Here is a 24,246-nt window from a genome sequence, read left to right as displayed (position 1 = left end):
GCCATTCTAATGCATTTTTTAAACTCAACGCGCAAATATTCCATATATCCAACCCATTTTCATCACATGGTCCCCCATTAGAATACATTAATGAAAAGAGGAAAGAAAATAGAGAGAAAGAAAGAAAGAAAGAAAGAAAGAAAGCCATTGGTTCATATACACATGTCCATAGTGTCGTCGTTATAGGCTGCTTCATTCCCAATTCACCCATTCGCACTTGCAACCTCCAGTGCCTCCATCGAATCCTCCAAACTTGGCATTTCCGGTGCCCCTGTGGTTGATCCATGTCCCTCCAGCATCCATCTTGTTGACCAATAGATCTGGAGCACTGGTATTCAGCTTTTGACGGTCGTCCATGGGCCACTCCCAGACGACTTTGTGGTTGGGATCGCCGCCATGGGTGTCCAGAGTCACAGTCACCGGATATGGCATTGTCCCAGGCTTAATGAGCTCGGTGGAGTTATCAATTCCCTTGGTACCATCCGCCGTCAGCAACGACGCTGTGCTGTTCAGTTTCCGCGTCCAAACTTGCACAAGCATACGTGTCTCGGCCCAAGTGACGAGGTGGTTGGCCTCGGTTTCGCTGCTGCCACCATCTTCATCCACCGGCACGTTCCCTTGGCTCGAGCCATTCAGAACCGTGACAGACTTGAGGAAGATAGTTCGTTGGAAGTATGTGTAAAACCCATAATGCTCGGTCGGCAAGCCGCGGTCAAACAATCGAACAGGCTGTTGAACCGGATTAGGGAGCATCACAGCAGGCGCAGGTGTGCCATCTTCCTGCAAGTCCGGCGGGAAAATGATGTCCGAAATGTTGGCGTCCGCAGCAGTAGTAGCTCGTCGACTCAGAGTTGGCGACTTGACCGTGTCATTCAACGACTCAAGGATGCTGATGAAAAAGGGCGTCGGCTCTCCTGCCTTTTGACTGGACTGGATATTATCGGTAGTCTCGCCCAAGAACCACATCTCTTGGAAAGTCGGCGGGCTAGGGTCTGGATTGAATCCATCAATTGAAGAGTTACCGTCGCTCGTGTCTCTTTGAGAAATAGCTGTTGGCGGGGTGCCGTTGGGAATGTTCCAGCCCCTCTTTGTACTGTTATCCCACTGAATTTGGAAGATAAGGGTTGGTTGATTTGGCTGAAAGGGCAAGACAGACGCCTGGGAATCTTTCGGCAAAGAACAGCTCCAGAGGGTCGATGGCTCAGTGCAGTCGCTCTTGGCGATAGTGTTGTTCGGGCCAACAAAGGTCAGCACCCCCGTTGGCATGGCGGGATAGTCCGTGAGATTAACCCATATCGACGAGGGTAGTATCGGAGCTGAGGGCGTCGGGGATGATGTCGAGGGCGGCGGGTCCTGTCCAGACGTTTCGGTTTTGTTACCCGATCCGTGATGCCTTCCAAGGACGACGCCCAATACAACAGCCAAAATAATGATGAGGAGTAAAAGAATGCAAATGATACACAGCCAAATTCTTCTCTTTTTACGTCCCTCAGGCCCAGGGCGGCCAAAACAGCCCTTCTTTGGCATGCAACCTCGGCCTCTCCAGAAGCCACCTGCTCGCCTTGCCGCCATTTCTTCCTTCTCGTGTCGTCGCCGTTTCCGCTCAATTTTGTACTCTTTGCCTGACAGTTGGTCGGCATGCGACTGGGATAGAGATGTTCCAACAGGGCGAGCAGGTAGAGGCTCTGCGTATCCGTGCTCCAAAACGGGAGATCCGACTCTTGCCCAATGCCCACTATCGGGGTGAGTTTCATTGATTGTCAGATATGCTCTCTCTGGACTTGCTGGCATAGGCCCGGGGCCTCTTTGCTCTTCTAGCATGATCTCGATCGGCTGTACAGAGCGAGCGTCACCGCCGCCGCGGCGTTGATCAACGGGAGAGCGCTGCCGAGACAGCACCGACGACACAAAGTTGCTTGCAGCACGGACATGTCGCGGCGCCGTTCGCGAGCCTCTCTCCATGGCAGGCGATTTCGATGAGGTTGGTGATACGGAGAACCTACTCTGTTGCTCTGAGTTGTGATTTGATTGGGCCACAGTAGATCCTTGTGTCTCTCGACTGTGTTCTGATCGCTGAATTCCTGCTGATCGGGATATATCGGTCGAGGCACCCTCAAAATTACGGGAGGAAAGGGAGACATCTCCCGTTCGCATCGAGGCCGTAGCCTTGCTGGTAGTGTTGTGGGCTTCCCTTGTAGATCTTTGAGCTTGTTCGATGCGGTGTGCATCTTGTGAGGACATGGTACTTGTGCGAGAGAGGGATGTGGCGACCACATCAGACTCTTGACTAGCTGCTCGTGAAGGTGCCGCTGGTTCTCTCGTTGCTGCGGCAGACAAGATTGGCTTTGCTGCTATGAGTGCTACAGCAGCGATGGGTGCCGCTGCCGCGATTGGCGCTGCAATTGGCAACGTCTTTGTTGACTTGGTTGACGCTGTGGTCGATGTCGTGGTCGACGCTACAGCCTTTCTTGTCGTTGTTGACATCGCCGACGTAGCTAGATTGGGCGCCTCCCTTGCTTCTCTCGGGGAGAACTGGGTATTCAAATGATGGTCCGGCGGGAAGACCGCTTGGTATTTGATACCATCCCCGGCCTGTTTCTCTGGGGAAGAAGAAGGGGGATTACGCGCTGCCAAGTTGGTTATCCCCAGGCCGTGGACCATCTCACGGGTATCTGAGCTATCGTGCTTCAAATCACCCCGTACCGATTCAGCTACAACCTCAGCCCTAGAGACATTTCCGCGGGGTGATGGCGTCCGCCGGGGAGTAGGAATCCTTATGGTAGGCGTCGAGTCCACCGCTACACGATCAACAACAAACTTCTGCTTCTGTTCCCCGGTATTAATCTCAATATGGACCACGATGGGTCGTTCAGCTTCTCGTACCACTACCTCCCTTGGCGGTGGAGTCTGGCGAGGTGTCGGCATCCTGATAATTGGGGTCTGGGTTTCCTTCCATTGAGGCCTGGGTGGAGGGGTGAGATCGCGTTTCGAGGCATGTTTCGGCTGATGGTCAGTTGATGAGGCGGCTGATGAGGTTTTGTGCTCCTTTAATTCGATAGAGGTAGAGGTGAAGTCATATCTGTGGACTTCTTTGGAAATTGACGTTTCCAGGGAAGTCACATCACGACTCTCGGAGGACATTTGCTGGTGAACACTGGACTTGGATGTAAGCGTTGAGCTCTCGCCCACCGTGTTAGGCTTATCCAACGGCTTCAATTCCTCATCTGCCTCAAATGTAATCAGGATATCAGAATTTCCAAATCCATCACTGTACAATTGGTTTTCCGGGCCCTTTCCTTTGACACTTGTCGGCATGGGGCCTCCAGGAGAAGACTCGGATGGACTCTGCTCCCTTTCCAACATTGACAGCCCCAAGATAGCACGGCCGCCTTCAAGGGGAGAAGCTGTGTCTTTTGCTTGTTGCCCTTGCCTTTCCACGGGCGAGAAGGTCTGTTTCGCTTCGATCCCGGACTTTGGGGTTTTCCAGGACTGTGGACTCGCAATGTATTTTGGAGTCAACATTGAACCCTGGTTGTCCGCAGATCTGGCCATCTGGTGGGCTCTTTCATCCAAAGGTGACTCCATCTGCGTTCTTCGACTCGCAAAAGACATTTTTTTGTCTAGAAATGGTGTGACCAAGTGGTGGTCCCACCAGCCACGCACGCTCTGAGGAGTGAGCGCAGAGAGTTTACTGGCAGGAGATTTCAAAGGAGTGATGCCATCCTCTTCAAACAGTGTGCATGGTGTTCCAGACTCATCTTCCTCTTCCGCGTTCCTACGGCGTTCTGGACCGATGAAACGTTGATGCGCCGCCGTCATTCTCTTATAATTGTCGGGGACAGCAGGAACAGGAGGTACTTCGTTATCTCTAGGACCATAGCCCATGACTGGTGCCATAGATGCTTGCGAGTACACACTTGAAGGGTATCTAACTGTGCTAAACGAGCTTGCAGTCTCAGGCGTATCGGGCGACCAGACCGACATGAGCTGATGAGATTCGGCGGGCGCATTCGCTCTGTCGTTGCTAGCCTGAAATGTAAAGGGATATGGATTTCTCATGCCGCCTGGGGTATCAATGTTGTTGACTGTTGCCGTGAGAGGGTCGATTCCTCGGCTTGTCACTTCATCGGAGGGTAGTGTAATCCCAATCACTATCGGCCTGTCTTCTGGAGAAAGCTGTTCGGCTGGAGAACGAGCGGCCTGCATCGGGGAATCGGCCACACGACCCGCATCATCTTTATTTAACCAGTTCCAATTTCCAACGGACTGCGGGTTTGGAGATCCCTCTAGAGCTCTTAGAGCAGCCGCGTCAACAAACTTTGGGGCTCGCCTTGCGGGTGACTTTGCTTGTCCAGCTATGTGATTTTGGCGCCTCAGCTTCGTCATGTCGGTGATCAACTTGATTCCCAGCTTTGCGTTCCGCTGTTTCGGAGGTTTCCTTGATATTGGACGGTTGATCTTGCCAGCTGAGCGTCTCATAGACAACTTTACGCTTGTGTGTTTGGGCGGGTTCGTGAGGAAATAAGCTGGAGTAGGTGGCGGAGCCAACAGGCCGGGTTGGACAGCGGCATCGATGGGCGTGATGTCCTCGTCAGAGCTGACAGATACGCTGTCGCTTTCCAATGGAGATGGGCTGCGGGTATTCGCAGCAGAATTGCTTGCGCTCATATCTAAAAAGGCGCTGTTGAAGAGAAGTTTCTTGTTGTCGGAGTTATCAGCGGACGGGGTTTCGCCGACATCTATTAGCGTAACAACATCATCGTCTTCCCAGTCTTCCCAATCGTCCGCTTGGTGGCTTTTTGAAGAAGTATAGGAGGTGTGACGAAGTATCGCAGCCCGTGATGACAACCTGCTGCCATTCACAGGCTCCGCAAGTTTGCCGTAGTTGGACATGTTAGATGATGTAAAGGGCAAGCATTCGGAGCGGACGCGTGATCGTGACGTCGTGGTGTACGTCGTAATTAGTCGTGATGCGCTGAAGAGCAATAAAAATTAAGAAAAAATCAAGGTATAGCTATCACAAGCACCAGGCAGGTGACGGCGAAATAAGTCTCGTCAACGTATCAGGGACAAAGAAACAGGATATACAGAGAACACAAGAGAGGTGACGTGAACGAGAGCAAGCAGAAAACAACGCCGATCCCAATAATGAACACCCAACAATCGATAGTCAACTATAGATGACAATCGGATCTGTTTGAGTACAAAATAGAACAGAAGGAAGAAAGTGAAGGCAGAATGATTGATAAAGAAGAACAATCAGCGGACAATAGCGGCACAACAGGAACCGGCCAGCAGCAGCTTCTCCACCCTGCCTCCCCGGCCCGGTTCCAAATCTGGCCATTCCATTGCATTCTTGATCCTGTCCATCTCTCGTTGACCTGGTAAAGGCTCCCGTGTGGCGCGTTTCCGCATGCTCGCTGTCGGAGCCTTGAGCTCAATGGCGATTCTGGCTGGCGGATTGGTTGGTGGAGTTGCAGCTTGCAAGTATGAAATAGACGCCGTGTGAGCGGGTATGCGCGAGGTGATTGGCTGTGGACGTCTGCGCTACAGGCCTGGGTCTGCTGATTGGCCGCTTGTCGCCTGTTGGGCGGCTAAAGCTTGGCCACTGCGCAACACCCGCTGTGGGACTTTCAGGGGTGTGGCGGGCTGCTAATCTGGATTGGCAAAAACACCAATAATTTGAAGGTCCATTACCCTGGAACTGCCTGGTTGCGTACAAGTAGGGAATATGCACGACAATGGTGTGATCGATGCGACACTGGAGCAAGGCCGATGCAAAATCAGGATATCCATGCATCATTTATCCACGTCTTGACCTAGGAAGCGCTTGAAACATGCGATTCTCTGGTGTTCAAGCTAAAAACAGAAGCTGTATCCTCGTAAGTCTACTCTGGATTCAACCTAGACAAATGTCGGTCAATATAACCAAACCACACTTTACGGCAACAAAGTAATTAGATCAACTAGGTACTACGATGCTATCTTGGTGTAAAGATATGCAAAACCAATGCCAATCATGGAAGCAACACACAGTAGTCAACTGGTGCCACAATATGAGCGTGACCCGACACAAGACATGGCAGAAATGGCAAGTCAAGACGAAGGGCACACGTAGGTACGCACGTTTGATACACGTCTCAGCCACCCCAGGACCTGCAGGTACTTGTGTTGTGCGTGAATCACTGCCCACGGAGATATCGGGAATGTAGCTGGTATCAAATATTGGATTGGCCAGGCATTTATAGTGCTCTCTGCGATACCAAGGTAGAGGAGGCAGCGTTAAACTCTGGTTGCTTCTCGTTCGCTTATACTATTTGCTACTCTAGGCACTCTGCGTAAGTACCTAAGTTGTCAGGCGAGGATAAACGTGTAAATGACGGAATCCATTAGTAGCGTCCACAAGAAACGAAAAAGTGACGTCTTCCCGACGGATCTCGGATCTGGTCACAATAAACATTTAGAAAAAGGCGGGGGAAAGCTTTCACGCCACACGCAGACGTGAAGAAGGCTGAACTCTGTCTTTGATGCATGATTTAGCGTACGCTATCAAGAAGTTTAAGCATCTCCATCAGCCTGGGGCTTCGTATAGCTCTAGCTCTGCTCTTCAGCATCAAAAGCGGCAGCTGAGCGCCGTGGCGCGAGTTAATATTGGCAACATGAGATCGACGGTGTTACCTGGAAGAGTACATGTAAGCTGACGGGTTGTCTGCCCCGTTGTTAGGGCCGGTGCTGGAGCGCTGCAGCTGAGAGCGTTGTAGACCTCATACTTGCACCTTACGGAGAACAGACCTTTCGCCTACCTGAGAAATACGAGAAAAGTCCATTTCCCAGTTTGATGCCTGCTATTGACCAAGAAAACGCATTACACGATCCCTAGCTGGCTGTTTTTACTTTCCACTGCCTGGAAACGAGGTGTTCGTCAAACCTTGCCCCGGCATGGAAGATTAGTAATACGAGGATATCCATGTCCTGTCAAAGCCAAGAAAAATGCTTGGCTTGACATCAAATTTAACGCCATACCGCTAACCCGCAAGAGGACATGCCAGCAACCACGACTCGGTCTCCTCCGAACTGGCTCACGCAGTCAATCAAGACCCACGATGAACGCCTTGATTCTGAGCTAAGCAGTGGGAGTGGGATGGACACATGCGCTACGAGATGGTGCGAATTACCTGCTGGAGGGATGCGGATTAGGGGATCCAATCCATTGTATCGAGTGCCTGCGCCGGCGCGGAACAAGACCGGCCGCATACGAGAGACTTCACTAAACTATTGGGTCTGTACGAACCTACCAAGTACGAAGTACTCCGCAGTAATATTGGACGAAGGAGAAAATCTCGCAATGGAATTCCTTGATTGGCTTCGCTGGCCGGTGCGCCCCTGAGAGACGCAGGGCAGAAGCTGAGGATGGATGGACGGCTGGCCAAAATGCTGCTTGTGTGCATCGGCCAGTGGCAATCGCAATCGCAATCGCAAGGAGCATGGTTCATCAATCTTAAAATTTCCTCATCCCCGGTAGCGGCTAATAATCCTCCTTATCGCGCGATGCCAGGCACCAAACGCACGGGTACGGGTACGGGTACAGGTACGAGACACGAGACACGAGCTTCGAGTCTTGTGTGCTCGTTGCACGGCGATTCAGCAGGCGGGCTAGACTCGAGATAACATCAATGCTGCTGTCCTTTTTTTTGGTTCCCGTAACCGTCGCACTCGAGACCGATTTTGTGGCCGCTTGCAGTTGTGTGTCCGAACACGCGAGAATGAAAAAACTGCTACCAGAAAAAAAAAACCAACAGACGGAATTGTTCAGCCCGTAACAAAAACCAAGCAAGCAGACAAACCAAGGGAGACAATGACAAAGAAAGACAGAAAAGAAAATAAGCAAAAGACGCAATCCATCTCATGCATGATATTGCCTTGTTTGGTTAATGAGACTGTTAATTCCAGGTGCTTCTCGCAACTGCCACCGTACCATCGCCAGCGCAGATACGAGAAGTTCCCAAGCAAGGCGTGCGGCCCCCTTTTGCAGCAAAAAAGCATCCATCTCGATTCGCCCGTCCGATGATTGGCACCGTGTCATATGCAATGGAACTAAGCCACCGCCCAAGTCAAGCACGAGGGCCGTGCGTGGGAAAAGAGAAGGGAAAAACGCTTTGCTGCAGCAACGTTTCAGAGTAAGCGAGCGAGATGGGGAGAGAGAGAGATTCGGCTTCAGCACTCGTAGAATCGTCGTTGTCGCTGTCGTCTTTCAGCATTCATCTTTCGTTCCTGTATGTGTCTAATGTCCAATGTCAGGTAATACTTGGCGCCACTACGGAGTACAGTACCTTGATTCCTGTCCCTGGCGTCGAAATTCTCCCTTCTCTTGGTTGCGCCGTTGCAACAAGTCTGCAGCAGTACTTGTACCTGCTGGATACTGTGACTCGCCACGCCCGTCGGGGCTCTCTACATCGTACCGCCATGTACCCGGTACGCACTTGGCCTTATCAAGTATCGTCAGCACCATCGCAGCGCAAGTAGCCCCGTCCTGCTGCTACCGCACAGGCCCGCTTTGCGTTGTACCCCGTCGTTTTCGGCCAGCCGCCAGGTCGCCCTCTTTTGCGGCACTTGAGCAGCCAGGGGCACGGCGAGGTACTTTGCGCTCAGCCGCCCCTGGGTACCCGTACAAAGCCAAGCCCGAACCGACCTTGGCCCTACGGACCCTGTATTCAGACGTGCCAATAAACCGCCTCTCTTTTTTTCCTCGACCCCCATTCGACTATCCCATTCGATCCCATATCTCATACCGACATCTGGCCAGAACGCGAATTTGCTCAGCCAGCCTAGCGCTTGTGTCGCCGCCTGCGACAGTTGGTACCCGGTGTGGGTTTCGATCTCTGCTTTGGGGGCTTCTCTCACGATCTCTCTCGGGTCCTGTCAGAAGTCAGAAACCGCGCCCCTCCCCCTTCTGGAGCCAGTTTGTGTGTCGTCTGCCTCTCATTCTGCTCTGCATTGAGCTGCTTGCATTTTCTTTCCCTCCTCTCTCTCTCTCTCTCTCTCTCTAGCTCTTAGTGCGGCTCCGTATCAGGAAGCCCGCTTCTGCTTGCTGCCACGCCCGACTCCGTATTTCGACACCTGTCGAACTCTCGAGCTTCTCCCGCCGTCCGCACCACAGCTATTCACCCTGGCTTCCCAAAGGCACCCGGCCGGCTCCTCGAGCTCCTTCAACGACCGGCCTGTGCCGTCACATCACCGGCGGCGCTCTTCGGCTGGCAGCCACTCTCTAAGCGAGGTGCGCGCTGGTAACCTGCTGTCCATCCATCCTCGCACAGCCAACCAGGCCCAGCTGTCCCCTATCGTCGGTACGTCTTCCCATCGCCCGGCTCGGCTCCCTTGCAGGCTTCCCGCGTCGCCTGCCCTGCGTCATCTTGTGTCGCGCAAACTTGAAGTCGCTCGCTGGCTAATCTCTGTGTCCCCGTCGCAGGCACGCCCGCCGACCCAATGTCTCTGTCCCGAAGCCCGTCGCCTGTCCCAGGTGGGGGGTGGTCGAGTCCCGGCTTGAATATCAACAGCGGCCGCTCAAGTCCTTCCAATGCCGCCGGCAGCTCTTGGGAATCCGCCAAGATGAGGAAGCAAGGAGGTGCCAACGGCTACCCTTCCTTCTCGACGCAGAACCAGGGCTTCTTCACCCGACACATGCGCCGCATATCCAGTAGTCTGCCACGATTCAATTCTGGCCCGGGCAACACCTATGCCGAGAGGGAAAAGTATGAACGAGGAGGACACATCCAGAACGGCGGAAGGATACGATCCTTGGCTGCCCGCATTGGCAGGAGGCTCAAGTGGAGGCTTCTTCTTCCCCTAATCATACTTTCCACCATTGTGGTTTATTATGGCACCCGTGAGCAGAACCGTTGCGTCCCTTGCAAGTTGATGAGCTTTATTTTGCTAACGAGGGACTAGATGAGGCCCCTGGCTTCGTTCACTGGTGGCGACGGATTACTCTGGGCGGCGGCGGCGAGAAATTCGTCATAATTCTGGCTGCCAACGTCGGCGGAGGTGTCATGGAATGGAAGGGCGCTCGGGAATGGGCCATTGAACGAGACAGCGTACGCAACAAGCGGAAATATGCCACACGATGGGGCTACGACCTGGAAATTGTCGACATGAAGACCAAGAAGCGGTATGCCCACGAATGGCGAGAAAGCTGGGAAAAGGTCGACTTTATACGGACTGCGATGCGGAAATACCCCAATGCCGAATGGTGAGCAAGAAAAGAAGAAATCCCAGCACACAGGGGATACCCTTGTCATCTGTCTCGCAGTTTGACTAACACAACCAGGTTCTGGTGGTTGGATCTCAACACCTACATCATGGAGCCTTCATACTCTCTTCAACATCATATGTTTAACCACCTCGACCGCCACGTGTACCGCGACATCAACGTCTTCAACCCTCTCAACATCACCCATCCCCTCACGGATGAATATTTGGATGCAGACGCGCGAAGCCCCGTAGGCGATGGCAACATCAATTCCGTGAACCTTATGCTCACCCAGGATTGTTCCGGATTCAACTTGGGTTCCTTCTTCATTCGACGCAGCGCTTGGACTGAACAACTTTTGGATATTTGGTGGGACCCAGTGCTGTATGAGCAAAAGCACATGGAATGGGAGCACAAGGAACAAGACGCTCTCGAGCAACTGTACCGGACTCAGCCCTGGATTCGACAACACACTGGCTTCTTACCGCAGCGATTGATCAACAGCTTCCCTACCGCTGCGTGTGGAGACGAATCCGGCCAGAACAACACCAGGATACACTACAATGAAAAAGATCGCGACTTCGTAGTTAATATGGCTGGCTGCGAATGGGGCCGCGATTGCTGGGGTGAGATGTATCACTACCGGGAGTTCAGCTACTGGCTCAACCGAAACCCTTGGGAGCTCTTCAAGGAGGAGATTGTGGCCCTCATCTGGTACAAACTCACTGGCCAGAGAGTCAAGCTATAATCTGCCATTCATCTTGCACTAGCAACGGGGTCGACAGTTTGGCTTGCCCTTTTCACATCTTGTGCTGGGCACAACCCCGACTTTTCAAATCACGAGCCCGACAAGGCGTTTTGTCGTCGGCTTCATTTCACTAGCACAGAAGCATTCTGAGAAATCATCTGTTCTTTTTTTTTAATCTTGATTTTTGCTTGTTGCATAGATGTTGGTCTTAATATTTCTTGATTGTATCAACGCATCAACATGCCCCCCTTTTTTTTCCCTGTACGGCTGGACGAATATAATTGACAATGACTGGGAGAGGGGCTACCATCTGACGAGGCGACGAATCACAATAAGCATCTCTGCTGAACGGCTCAACACCTCACGATTTCAGGAGGAATTGGCCGGGAACGCGAGATGCCAAAAAGGAGAAAAAGGGAGCAAGAAATTTGCTTCCCGAGTCAAACACATACAGGGTTTGGGGGGGTAAACACACGGGGTGGATATTCTAAAAGGAAAGAAGAAATTTAGGGAAAGGCAAGGCTCACGATGCATAGGGCGCCATTGCGTGGTTGTCTCCTGGCGTTGGGCACTCATGACATTTGGTGATTTTCTTCCTTCTTTTTTTTTCTTTCTGAAAATGGAAAAGAAGGGAGAAAGAAGGAAAAATCTTAAGGCGACATCCATCGGAGTCCCCCCCTATTTTATGATTGGGTATATATTCCAAAGAGATAATTTATAGAGATGTTTTTTTTTTGTATTTTTGAATAGTGATTTACATCTTCTTTACGTTTATTTAGGCCTGTGATGTGGTGATTAAAAGCTAGAAAAGGCCCTCCAAAAAATTGACGGGCTGTCGATCTTGCAGTCTCTGCTCGGATCTTGATCAAGTATATGCCATGCATGAGCGACTGCTGATCTCGGCAGGTGAATTTGCCAGGGATGAATCTTTTGTCCAGGCGATACCCCTTGTCTCCATCGCTTATCTGCTCCACGACTCGCCTCGAGAGCCCACAAACGGGGCCATCTCCTTTCACATGGGAGGGGGCTTCGCTTGGCGATGAAGGTATCCGGAGATGGCAAGTTGACATGATCTGCGGCGGAAACGAGCCGGAGAAAGATCTGGTAGGGCGAGCGATTTGATTGAATGGGATGGACATGATTTAGTGAGTTTCGGGGTGGGAGGTTTGTGTGTGTGTCTGTGTGTGTGTACGAGGGATGAAAAGGGCCGAAGAAGGGGGTTTTGGTGGTGGGCGGGGGAGATGGTTGGTCATGATGGCGGCTTCTTGCGAGAGTGAGGTTGTCATTTTATGTATCAACGTTGCATTGTAATTTTTAAAGGAGCGTGGGAATTATACAAGTACTACTACTAAGATAGTGGTGGAAATGGACTCTTTGTATAGGAAAGTTGACGGAATGGTGGCCTGTGACATGTGATGAGACTGGTCATTTGGTCGTCAGCAGGCATTCCGCTGTTCTTAGAGGTGTAATGCCTATTTCCCGTCTGATTGATCCTGTAAAGATGGTGGAAAGACGCTGAAGATAGAGAGAGAGGTTGGGTTTATATTGCCCGTTACAGCGGTAAAACTGCGAATACATCTACCAGGACTCGGCGAGTAAGCCGTTTCGAGTAACCGCGTGGTAGTAGTCCAGCGCGGCTAAACTTGAGCACATGATGAACATGCCGTTCAAAAACTAAAACGTATGTTTTGAATTTAGAATTTTAATAGCAAAGCTGCGTCTTTTATTTGAGGGGGGCTGGCAGCTGCAGCTGCACCTTGACAAAAGTGCATGTGGGCAATATCCGTTGATGTGCGTCCCCCGGATTCTGCTTGCGGGCATCGGTCAGATACATGTCCATATGAATATCCTCCTTCCAGTCTTGTTTCTGATGTGCAAACACCAATCTCATTCATCTTTGGAAGCATGACTCATTCACGAATCACCGACCATTTGACATGGATGCATGGGATATCAAGTCCATATTATCCTCTCCCGCCCCCTTCGCTAGCTGGCCGCACAAGTGCCCTATAAAAGCGCGCTGATCAGGGGGAAAAGCCGCGCCAACGCCAGGCACCGCGCGCTGCGAGAAATCCCCGACTGCAGCCCTTGATTGGCCACGAGGCGCTGATAGAGCAATGGACCATCGTCTCACAATTACACCAAGACTTCCCATCTGGCGCCTACCGACGCGGTTTTGAAATGACTGCACCTGGACCACGCACAAAGAAATTTGATACTTGAACCATGTCAGTAACAATTTTTTTTGGCCATCGAACCAGAGAAATGACTCGACTCTTGCGGCCCTGGCCAAATCTGCCGTCCGTGGGGGGACCTGCGCTGGGGCTGAGATTGGCGGGTCCAGAATGTCTCTCCCTCCCGCCATCACACAAAGACCCTGTCCGTGAACCGGGAAGAAGAGTATAAGAAACATGGAGCAACAAGGACATGGAAAAAACTTGAGAGACGGAACATTGCGGCCTGTATTTAGATGACCGCATGCCCCCAAATGGGCCTTGATTGTAGCCTTTGTTTGCTTCTCGTTGACACGCAGCATCGCCCCTTTTGGCCTTGAGGTTCACTTTCTTCTCACTCCTAGGCCGTTCAATCCTTTCGGCCGCTGGTTGTTCCTCACTGAATAACAAACCGTCTTTTGTTGGTTGGTTAGACGAGTCGTGTTCAATTACAATTCACTCCATCTATGAATAGATTCCATCTGGTTTTGACATATTAGTCACTCCTGGTCTCTCTCTCTCTCCCGCCCTTTTCGCCAAAGCACATAACCATTTCTTTCTTTTCCATAATTATATCAAGGCCGATTTTTCTCATCGTTGTTGTATCCTGTGGCTGGCTCACACGAACAATCGACAACACACGATTTATATTCTTCTACGACTTTGAAATACCCTGAATTTCTTATATTCCATCACCGCATCATCATGTATGCTTCCAGAGGCCTCGTCCTAACCACCGCCGCACTCTTTGCTGGCAAAGGTGCTTTCGCGCAATACTCTCAATATGCCTTGGACGTCACCTACGACGCAACCAACTTCTTTTCTCACTTCGACTTCTACGCGGACTCGGACCCAACGCACGGCTTCGTCGAATATGTTGACGCTCAAACCGCAAACTCCTTGGGTCTCGCCGGGACGTCTATTGGAGGCGTCTTTATGGGCGTCGACTACACTACCCAGAATCCACCCAAAGGCCGCAAGTCAGTTCGCGTGAGCTCGCAACAATCCTTCACGCACGGGCTTTTCATTGCCGATATTGCTCATATGCCGGAGAGCATCTGCGGAGTCTGGCCTGCTTACTGGCTGCTTGGCCCCAATTGGCCGTATTCGGGCGAAATCGACATTATCGAGGGTGTAAACACTCAGACGACCACTTCTATTACGCTTCATACAGGCCCCGGCTTCACAGTTAGCAACAGTGGATCTATTTCGTCTACTCAACTGGTCAGCAGCGACTGCGGCCCCGATGAGAGCAACTCGGGATGTGGCCAGACAACAGCGGACAACCAGAACTACGGCGATGGCTTCAATGCTATTCGGGGAGGGGTCTACGCCACTGAGTGGACATCTGAGCACATTGCCGTCTGGTTCTTCCCTCGAACGAACATCCCCCTCGACATCACCACTGGTACGCCCAATCCGGCCGGCTGGGGCCAACCCCTCGCCAAGTTTACCGGCGCCGACGGCTGCAGCATCGACAACTACTTCAAGAACAACCAGATCGTCTTTGACACTACGTTTTGCGGTGACTGGGCAGGCCAGGTCTGGGCATCCAACAGCGAGTGCTCCGCCTTGGCCGCCACGTGCGAGGACTACGTCTCTAGCAATCCTGCGGCCTTTGCCAAGGCCTTTTGGCTTATCAACTCGGTCAGCGTATATCAACAGGCTCCCAATGTTGCGACAGGAGCAAATGCTTTGCCAAAGACTCTTCCCAAGAGATTCGCGGCCTGAACGGGGCGAAGAAGGAGAATTATGGACGATAGAAAGGTGCAGAGGTAGAGAGCTAGATGGAGGAGGAGGAGATACCCTTGGATTTGGTTAGATACATACGCGGGTCGAATATTTCTTTTTTCTTTTTCTGATCTCTTCTCGCTCTGTTGAAGAGGACAGTTTGCTTGAAACTGTACATTATTTTTCTTTGCCATAGATATAGACTGAGCAATTCTTATACACAAGGCGTAATTGGTGCAGAGTGTGTTTCTTACCTAAACTAGAATCCAATCGAAAGAACCATGTCGAATCGATACTTTGACAACCATCGGCATAAACATCAATATGCAGCACTTACAACCTACCAGGTATCATGTAGTTACGTGTCTAACAAATCAAGTCGTAAGCTTGTTCAAATGTGCATGTGTGCAATTGCAATCACAAAGACAAACCTCCTACCTCGGTATTGCGAAAATGTCCGAAAACAAAAAGTAAATCGTCAAATAGGCTAGGTACCCGTTGATGCAACTTGGCCATTTCCCAAGAGGCACAACACAACCCTTTCGGCCTTCGGGTCGTCGGCCAAAGGAGTTTCTGGTCCTATCAGAACCCCCACGCGCGTCAGCCCCCAAAATCTGGCCTTTTGTTTGTGCGTCTCTTGGCAGTGAATCGCATGTTTTGACCAGGAAAATCGGGCTTTGGATGGTCGCCGGGGTTTTGTTTTCTAGGTTCCGTGCATTACGCGTTTAGACTGCATGGAGAGGGCGGTATCCTGGTAGCTTCGATTTCCGGTATGGGGTAATATCGTAGAGGACGTTGCATTTAAATCCATGTACAAGCCGCTCACTCGTACCCGCTCTGGACACCGAGTGAGAATTCTTCTTGAGAAAAAAAAAAACCGCCAAAGAGGAATAACGAGGCCGCCATCTCTTGTCTATACAGAAAGAACGTCAGTCGGTGTTGTGCTCTCCATAACCACTTCAAACCATCCATCCATCAGCCAGAATGAGTCTCCTCGCGGGCCTGGATCTCTCCAAAAACTACTCGTTCTTCACCGTACGAGGCATCAAACTGAGACTCCATCACTTGATGGATTGCAACTGACTCAATCCTATATTAGGTTCCAGCAGCATTTGTGCTATGCATGCTTCCCGGAATGTTTGCCAATGCCCTGGCTGGCAAGTCTTTTGACCCTGCCAATCCGCGACAGACGAGGACAACTGTCCTTGCCGATGACAAGCTTGACAAAATCGTGAGTTCTCGCCTGATTTCATTTCAGCTTGTCCCATTGCCAACACGATTTGAAAGAAATTGATGTTGACTCTTCGCCTTTTACACAGCAACAACAGCGCATCATGCGAGCCCAGAGCGCTCAGGAAAACGGCTTCGAGACGGTGGGCTTGTACGCCTCGGGCGTGCTGGCGGCCAACTACGCGGGCGTCAACGTGAGGATGCTCAATTCGTTGACTATTGGTTATCTCGTCTCCCGGGTTGCGTACATCTTTGCCTACGTCGTCCTGTGCCAGAACCGAAAGCTGGCTCCTTTGAGGTCGCTTTTTTGGATGGCGGGATCGGCCATCTTGGTGTCTTTGTGGGTTATGGCTGGGCAGAATGTGAATCTGAAGCTCTGAGTTGGATTTTCGGGTTTTATTTCTTGGAGTTGCTAAAATAACGTTAATAAAAATTGGATTTTGTACTTTGTTTTGGCAGTGTAGCTGGGTGACAATTACCCTGATAAGGCCGTTTTCATTGCGAGAAAGCCTGAGTTCGTCAATGTGAGCACCAAAGTCGGCTCCCGGAGAGAGGCATCTTCCATCGACACTCTTCTGAGCCAGCCTCCAGACTGATCGAAGAAACAGCCTGCTCCCGGGGTATATAGAGCGTGCAAAACTCTAGAGACGGTATGCTGGCATCCGCGAAGAAATTATATAGACGTCAAAGAGCATAATCTCGGCTTTGAACACAGTCTTTGCGTAATCTTGTTGTAGAATGTTTTTACAGAAGAAGGAGAGAGGAGAAAATAGAGCGAGAATGGCTAGAGCTGCCCAGGGAGGCAAAAAAGCTCACCGCCATCAAGTCTCTGAATCACAAGTCGAGCACAGCTGATGTTGATAGTATGGCTGCACGTGTTGATGAATCACTTACCGTCGGTGAGGCTGCCGTTTCGTTGCACTTTTATTTGAGATGAAAAGTGTTCAAAGTCAACATAAAAGAGGCATGACTTGTCTTCTCCTCTCCGGCATGACTCTGTAAGAAATACACTACCTATACCTCTAAGGTACTTAGTGCTCTCAAGGTACTAACTCGTATATGCCTTGATTCTCCGAGGGCAGGAACAATCGAGCCCTTGCCCCAACAGCAACCATAGGTACAGCAGGAGAAAAAAAAAACCCAGTTACCACCAAACCACCGACATTGAACTTATACACCAACAAAAGAAAAAAAAGGAAACTTATCAGCAACAAGAACAACACACAGAATAACTTCGTTAACAAAACAATCACCTACAATGTTCTCCCTAAAGCCCATCCTATACATCTCTCTCCTCCTCACCAGCTCCGCCACCGCCGCCTTCCTACCCGCTACGAGCACATCCACCTCCATTCTCAACAACACGAGCACAGCTACCGCCGCGCCCACCGTCTCGGCCGCCGCCATCCACTGCGACATCACCTACTGCGTCAACGGTACTTCGTTCTGCCACTTCTGGGCCGGCGCCAGCACGTGGGAAATGTCGGGCCCGTCGCCTGGAGAAGTCGTCACTACCATGGGCGTCTGCAAAGTTGGCAAGGCAAGGTTGACCGCGGCTTAAGGAGCGAGGTGGGATAGGATTTTGTTTGTTGTTCAAGGGAGCTTTCGAATGGGACCTGGGCCATGGGGCCTGAGAACGAGCCACCAAGGGGGCAGTCTGTAGAGAATGAACTCACCATGGGAGAAAGGAGGAACCAGGGTTTTACTAAAAAAAGGCCTTGGGGGTTTGATGCCAAAGGGCAGTTTTGACGTACGACTGAAAATGGTTCAAGGTGGATGCTAGAAGCCGGCTGCTTCTGCTCGACGGAGTTATTATTGACAAATGCGCTTATAATACACATATCCAAACTAATACAACTAATACTTTGCTTTACTGAGATCTACTGTCACGTATATACCAAACTAATTTGCTACGCCTACTCGCCTCATACCTTGTGCTGAACAGCATGCCATATATGCAATTGAAAATGAAGCCCGTTGCTCTCCAAACTCGGTCATCGCCTCATCTATCAGATCCAGACGCTACTTCTAAGCCTCCAAAACTGGGATTCCTCACCAGCCTCGGGGCGTCAGCTTCTCCCGTTGGCACCGCGGAGTAGCCAGGCTTGGTACTTCTACCCTCAGGGGACTCATCGTCATCGTCGTCATCTCGGTCCGCATCGCCATGTTCTTCGTCAGCCACAGTCTCTGGCGGAACAGACACGTCGTCCTTGATTCTGAGCACAAACAAGGCAGATACCAGCGCAAAAAGACCCCCAAGCGCTAAAACGATGGCGATGCTATGGTCGCCTGGTGTTCCCCTCGGCTTCTGCCATATCTTGAAAATCAAACTCGACCCTACATTGGCAATGATTTGAGGAGCGGAAACGGACATGTTGTGGATTCCCATGATCACGCCCGCTTGATCCACCTCCTCCTCCTCGGGTGCTTCTGCCAATTCCATTGGAGACGTGCGGCCAGTGGCGGGAGTCAAGGGCGGAAGAGCATCTCGATTGTCCCGTCGGGGGCGCCTAGCGCGGGCGAGAGCATCACGCCGACTGATTTCGGCGCTGATGATGGCGAACGGAGCCCAGAGAGTAATGGCCCAAGTGATTCCGGCGACCCCAATCAAGGCTGTGGCTGCGTTGACAGATCTCACAAAGACGGTGCAAACCATGACGATGGCGAAGAGGATGAGAGACCCGAACCAAGCCCGCCTAAGCGTGAAACCGGGTATCCTCAGGTGATCCAGGAACGACTTTTTGACGCCGGATCCCGAACTATCCAGTACAGGATGGCTATCATAGGTCGGAGCAACAAAAAACGGGAGAAACACATTGACCAGCAGGCTAACAATGGAGTTGATGAGGAGAGCAAAGGAACCCATTCGAGTTGCTTGCTCGTACAGCTTGTCAATCTCACCAGGTGTCATGTGGGGATTCTTTTCAAGGAAGGGCTGTACATAGATTTCGCCAATGTACGAAGATGTATAAAACAAGAAAGGGAAGAAGCCAACCCAGCCAAAGAACTGGACCTGACACACCCGCTTGATCTGAAGCGGCAATCGCTTGATGGACTTGAAGAGGGTAAAGAAGAACAAGAAGATGCTCTGCTTCTTGCGTGGAGGGCCGTCTAATCGAGGATCTCGTTCCTTGATCAGGGAGGCACTCAGAATGACCGTAGATCCTAGCGAGATACTTGCGATTGCGCAAAGAATCTTGAACTGGGTGTTACCCAGGAACCACAGGGGTGTCGTCAAATTAACGTATCCCGCAATGTAGCCAATAATATTTCCTATACCTGTCATACGGCTGGCCATGGAATTCGCCGCCTCTTGTTGATGGGCAGGCCCACAATCAACGATGAAGGCTCGGAGGGCAGCTTGGACCGTGTTGATGGCAAAGTCTAGCAGATAGACTCCAATCACCGCCGTCACAATAATGGTAGTCTTGACGCCGTGTGACTCGGTATCAGCCCCAAAGATGCTCAACACGCCGCTGACAATTTCTTTTGTCCAAGCCAAGAAGAGCAGCCCTACTATGGTTGCAGTGGCACCACCGAGCATAAACGGCTTCCGTTTACCCCATGAGAGGCGGCAGCTATCACTCAACATGCCGACATATGGCTGCACCAAGGTACCGGTCAGTGGCCCCGCGATCCAGACCAGAGCCATGAGAGACTTGCTCAGTCCCAGCGATAGTAGATATGGTGAGCCATTGGAGAGCTCGACGGACCACGCGATTTGCAGACCTCCAATACCGATGGTCAAGATGGTCAGGTACCACAAGCTCTTGGTGGTTTGGCTGTCATCATCGTGGCCATCACTTCGTCCACCCGATCTGGCACCAAATGCATCGTAGTCGGCCGGTGGTAACAGCGGCGAGTGTTCGTCATTTACAGGCTCCCGCTCCCGCTCTGGCCGCTCGTCGAGAGAGCGGTTGCGGGGGGTAACAGCGCCTGGAGTCGACGGCGTGCTGGCGCTCGGAGTAAACTGTTGCTGACGAGAAACATGAGGTTCGCCATGGTCAGGCTCGTGGGGGAATGATGCCGTCATGGCGGCGGCCAGTGGAGTATAGACGCGTGGGAGCGGATTTCGTATTCAGATGCGGCTGCGCCGTCGAGATCGATCAGCGGAGCAGCATGCGATGTTTCAAGAGAGAGTGCGTTGTGGAGACGACAAGGCGATGATGTGGTGATGATTTGGTGATGATGGCTACGGGCAGTAGCTTCACGAGAGGGCCATGGCCGAGTAAGGCGAGGTTTGGAACCAGTTTCGAAGGCCTTTCAGCTGGGTATTCAGACGGAGAAGCTCGAACAAATCAGGCGCCTTGCTCAAATCAGACAAATCATGCGGTGAAGAGGAGGATCCTGGGGAGAAGGACCACGCGACCGCACAGCTGGTACAGCAGTTACTGCTGAGAGACAACCGATCGGGGTGGTGTACCGGTCTCACAGATGCTAGTCCCACTGGTGAGACACACAGCCTGGAGAGAAGAAGAGGCCTTTGGTTACGCTGAGATGACGGCCAGGTCAAGTCGCATCAATCACGAGCTCAGGGAGCAGGTCGGTGGGCATCGTGATGCGTCATGTGGGCGTTGGCCAATCAGATGGATTCGTCAACGTCTGACGTAGGCGCTGATGTTCAGGCACGAAGAGCGCTGGAGGTCAGGCTGATAGGGCAGTGACATCACTGAGGTCTATATTTGAACCGACCAATCACAGCGATGGAGGATTGGCACTACCTATCAAGAGTATTGAGACTTGAAGTCGCTGGCATCGCTGTGACATATTCGCTCGACATCTTGTAGGGTTTGGTTAGAATAAATGGATCGTTCTAAATTACATAGGCCTAATACCTAGGTATATTCAATACGATCCGCGTTGCTAATCGATGTAGCTACACGACGGATCAAACATCAAGCTTCTCGGCTATAAGCAACACCTAATCACTTCTGGAGTCATCATTTCAATTACTTCAGAACCGCCGTTTCACTAACTGCATGAGCACTTGCTGGCTCAGTTTTTGTTTTCCCGGTAAAAATTCTGCATAATTTGCTGGAAACCGCTGTAGCCGAGACGTGTGTAGCAGATGTCAATCTGGCAAAGGCCGACTTGATGCTAAATATTGGTGGTGGCTCTGGGCTGAGTACCTCACGCATGGTGGTGATATATTAGCATTGTAAGAAGATCCCAAAGATTTTTTTCAATCCTCTATACGGACTTGAGTATTCGCTTCCTGATTTTAGATCAGATTGATCAACTAGATGCCAATGATTCTGGAGCCCGGAATTAATGATGAGAACTGTACTACATATCAGGTATCTTCCACTACAGAAGACGACCTGAGCTGGGATGATGTCTGTGAAATTTACAAGGTTGGCTGTATAGGTAAGGTACATCTCATCAACTCCCGACGACCATATATCCCCGATGGCTGGGCACCCTTTTCAACCAGCTACAGGGCAGGCCACAGTCCAACCGTATCTCCACCGGATACCGCCTCAACTTTGCAAATTTGCAAAGAATGTATCTGCGACAACTTCAGATTAGACTCATAAACATTGCGGCGGCTCAGCAGTTTGGAAGAAAAAATACAAATGACTTGCCTCTGCGTGAGTTGTCAGAACTAGGCCAATCCTAAGACCCAACCTTAAGAAAATACGGTATGACTATTCGCTTGCATTGTCTGCACAATTTCTCTAATGACTGGACTTGACTATTTAACACGCTTGACAGTTCAGGCAGTGAGAGATCACGAGTATATGGGTCGCTTCTACAGCAGCCCAGACGACCCATTCATTGCGTCTAGCGAGCGTGTCCACGACGACATCTATCCCAAATCCGCCGTTACGTTGCATGGCAAAGAGGCCGCTGACATAGCCCCCGTGGAAACGACAATCCCTACAGTGCCATGGGAAGACAGACGTAAACAGAGTGCAAAGTCCATCGCAAACACGAGAGGAGAGACTCAGAAGAAGGCATTCGCATCGCGGATTGGAGGGGCTGTGGTTGCCGGCGCTTTTCTTCTTTTCCCGATGTGGCTGATGGTGCTCAAACAAGAGATTTATCTAAGCCTTGGCGTGGCAACGGGCTGTGTAGCTGCCTTTGGGTTACTCATGGCGTTATCCATGGGATCACTGGATGCCGTTTTCGCAGCTACATTTGCTTACGCAGCGGTTCTCATGGTTTTTGTTGGTGTCATGATGCAGAATACCAGCTCAAGTACTCCGTAGGGAGTTGACGGGTGAATGTTTAGTATGGGCCAAGCGGAGGTCAGAAACAGCGAGACCGCAAAGTAAATAAGTGTATAAATTCAGCAAGATAAGCACCCAACCAGCTCATTAAGTGGTGTTTTTGTGAGAGAACGCCTATCCAGCACCGGAATTTGCATATATAACTATGGTGGCAGTTACTATAAACATATAAATATAGTAGCAGTTACTAGAGAACTATGGATATAGTAGCAACTAATAAAGAACTATAGATATAGTAGCAGATGCTTAAGCAACTGGTGTATATTTCATCTGTGGGTGTTCGAAATCTTCTCGGTCTTGGATTTTCCGTCCTCCGCTTGGGAGCGTATACACAAATATTTGGGTAATCAAGGTTGGTAATTTATCTAAAAAGTTGCGGCAAAAAATGCGTGGAAAATCATTGTAATCTATTTTAAGTTGCATGAATCTTAAGAGACAACTTTGTCCACAGGAATGTCAAAGCTGCATGAAGAGCCTATCTTCAGATCATCCGCCCTTATTGTCCATGGATACATACTGCCGATATTTGTGGAGCATCAATTGAGAGCGCAGATCAAGCTTCAGCCAGCAAAAATTGAATGGGCTGCACGCAACGTTCCAGACCAAACATTCCAGAGCGCTTCTAGCCCAAGCACGTTCCATAATCGTACAAGTCCGCGCATCTCGGATGATCCGAGTCCAACAAGATCAACGCCTTGGGCACATGGTAGCATAGCGAGGACAGGCTTTGACAGGGCTGTCTCAGCTCCACCCATTGTGCTTTTTCTCTCTCTTTTTTTCAATTGTTGTGTTGGGTCTCTGGCCCGCTAGGTAGATGAACAGACACATGCTGACCTGAATGGCTCCGGTAAGGCCTCGACGGAGAAAAACTTTCCGTTGTTTTCGCCCTCTCAACAACCAGGAGGCGAAGTTGTAGATGCTAGCGCTGCCACCTTAGGGAAAGGTACTGTGGCTGAACAAACTTGGAACAAAAAATTGAGGCGCCCGCATCGGAGACGACGAGCGATCTGCCTTGTATCGCCGGCTCTTTACGGGACGGCACAACCGAGAAGAGGGTGCGAGTAGATTGTGGCACCGCCGGAGCCCGCCACAGCCGCTGAAGACGCAGAGTCGAAGGCATTGGCGAAGAATTATCAAGCGCCCTTCAATACAGATCGCCAAGGGGTAGAGACACGGCTCGCGCGCGGGTCAGTGCAGAGTAAAAGACTTCAAATTATATGTCTACGAGCATGCCATGCGGGTTTATGCCGGCGCAATAGGAGAAGATGAAGTCATTTTGGGGGCGGAAGTGCCGAGGTCGCAACAGATTGGTTTTCAGTGCATAAATCTGTGCGGATTACCTAGGTAGATACTCGGGCATGGGTCCAGGTCCAAGTCATGGAAGACAGAATCTTCTTCCAAGGCCAGGACATCAACCATGCCCGCTGAGCCCAGATCTGTGACCGATCGACGGCGACTGACATCCATGGCGGCTCCGTTTGCGACTGTCACGGGCCTTTGCAGAGTCGCATGCTACCTACTTTGTACTGATACGCTAAGATGGTGTGCGACACCCAGCGAGTCAGCTTCTGGTGAGTGTGACCGAGAAGTGGACGGATTCCTTCGGCGACTCGGCATGTGTGCGTCGGTGCCAGAACTAAAGAGAAGCGCTGTCACATCAAACGCCACACCAAACGGAATGCGACATGGAGGTTTCACGCCAGATAAGGACGTCGGAAGAGGGCGAGACCAAAGGCATCTCGTTGAGACATGTTGTTGATACACGCCGCACACAGCCAAAAAGATCCATGGATGGTCTGGGCCTGCTTCCGGCCGCGTACGAGCACAATCACAAGCTCGTGAGAA

The 24,246-nt window shown here is 51.1% G+C and overlaps 7 protein-coding genes across 7 annotated transcripts; 5 read left to right on the top strand and 2 right to left on the bottom strand.

Annotated features, from left to right (window-relative positions):
* Nucleotides 1-192: 192 nt before the first annotated feature.
* Triagg1_1198 (uncharacterized protein) lies at nt 193-4,893 on the bottom strand (the record flags this gene model as incomplete). Its single annotated transcript, XM_062895241.1, has 1 exon — nt 193-4,893. The coding sequence occupies one exon, from the start codon at nt 4,891-4,893 to the stop codon at nt 193-195; it is 4,701 nt and encodes a 1,566-aa protein (XP_062759537.1).
* A 3,297-nt stretch (nt 4,894-8,190) lies between these two features.
* Nucleotides 8,191-10,994, top strand: Triagg1_1197 (CAZyme family GT34; the record flags this gene model as incomplete). The annotated part of the gene is made up of 8 exons (XM_062895240.1): nt 8,191-8,273; nt 8,328-8,472; nt 8,548-8,634; nt 8,804-8,963; nt 9,048-9,344; nt 9,467-9,883; nt 9,946-10,246; nt 10,325-10,994. The coding sequence occupies 8 exons, from the start codon at nt 8,191-8,193 to the stop codon at nt 10,992-10,994; spliced, it is 2,160 nt and encodes a 719-aa protein (XP_062759536.1).
* Nucleotides 10,995-13,912: 2,918 nt separating this feature from the next.
* On the top strand, nt 13,913-14,938 carry Triagg1_1196 (CAZyme family GH16; the record flags this gene model as incomplete). The annotated part of the gene is made up of 1 exon (XM_062895239.1): nt 13,913-14,938. The coding sequence occupies one exon, from the start codon at nt 13,913-13,915 to the stop codon at nt 14,936-14,938; it is 1,026 nt and encodes a 341-aa protein (XP_062759535.1).
* A 984-nt stretch (nt 14,939-15,922) lies between these two features.
* On the top strand, nt 15,923-16,548 carry Triagg1_1195 (uncharacterized protein; the record flags this gene model as incomplete). The annotated part of the gene is made up of 3 exons (XM_062895238.1): nt 15,923-15,973; nt 16,038-16,169; nt 16,258-16,548. 3 exons carry the CDS (start codon nt 15,923-15,925, stop codon nt 16,546-16,548), a joined length of 474 nt encoding a protein of 157 aa, XP_062759534.1.
* Nucleotides 16,549-17,426: 878 nt separating this feature from the next.
* Nucleotides 17,427-17,729, top strand: Triagg1_1194 (uncharacterized protein; the record flags this gene model as incomplete). The annotated part of the gene is made up of 1 exon (XM_062895237.1): nt 17,427-17,729. The coding sequence occupies one exon, from the start codon at nt 17,427-17,429 to the stop codon at nt 17,727-17,729; it is 303 nt and encodes a 100-aa protein (XP_062759533.1).
* A 441-nt stretch (nt 17,730-18,170) lies between these two features.
* Triagg1_1193 (uncharacterized protein) lies at nt 18,171-20,201 on the bottom strand (the record flags this gene model as incomplete). The annotated part of the gene is made up of 1 exon (XM_062895236.1): nt 18,171-20,201. One exon carries the CDS (start codon nt 20,199-20,201, stop codon nt 18,171-18,173), a length of 2,031 nt encoding a protein of 676 aa, XP_062759532.1.
* Nucleotides 20,202-21,671: 1,470 nt separating this feature from the next.
* Nucleotides 21,672-22,380, top strand: Triagg1_1192 (uncharacterized protein; the record flags this gene model as incomplete). The annotated part of the gene is made up of 2 exons (XM_062895235.1): nt 21,672-21,759; nt 21,884-22,380. 2 exons carry the CDS (start codon nt 21,672-21,674, stop codon nt 22,378-22,380), a joined length of 585 nt encoding a protein of 194 aa, XP_062759531.1.
* Between the last annotated feature and the right edge of the window lie 1,866 nt (nt 22,381-24,246).

Source organism: Trichoderma aggressivum (assembly GCF_033847375.1).
Source record: "Trichoderma aggressivum f. europaeum strain CBS 100526 chromosome Unknown scaffold_003, whole genome shotgun sequence".
NCBI classification, from domain to species: Eukaryota; Fungi; Ascomycota; class Sordariomycetes; order Hypocreales; family Hypocreaceae; genus Trichoderma; species Trichoderma aggressivum.
This window is presented reverse-complemented; position numbering and strand designations above follow the sequence as displayed.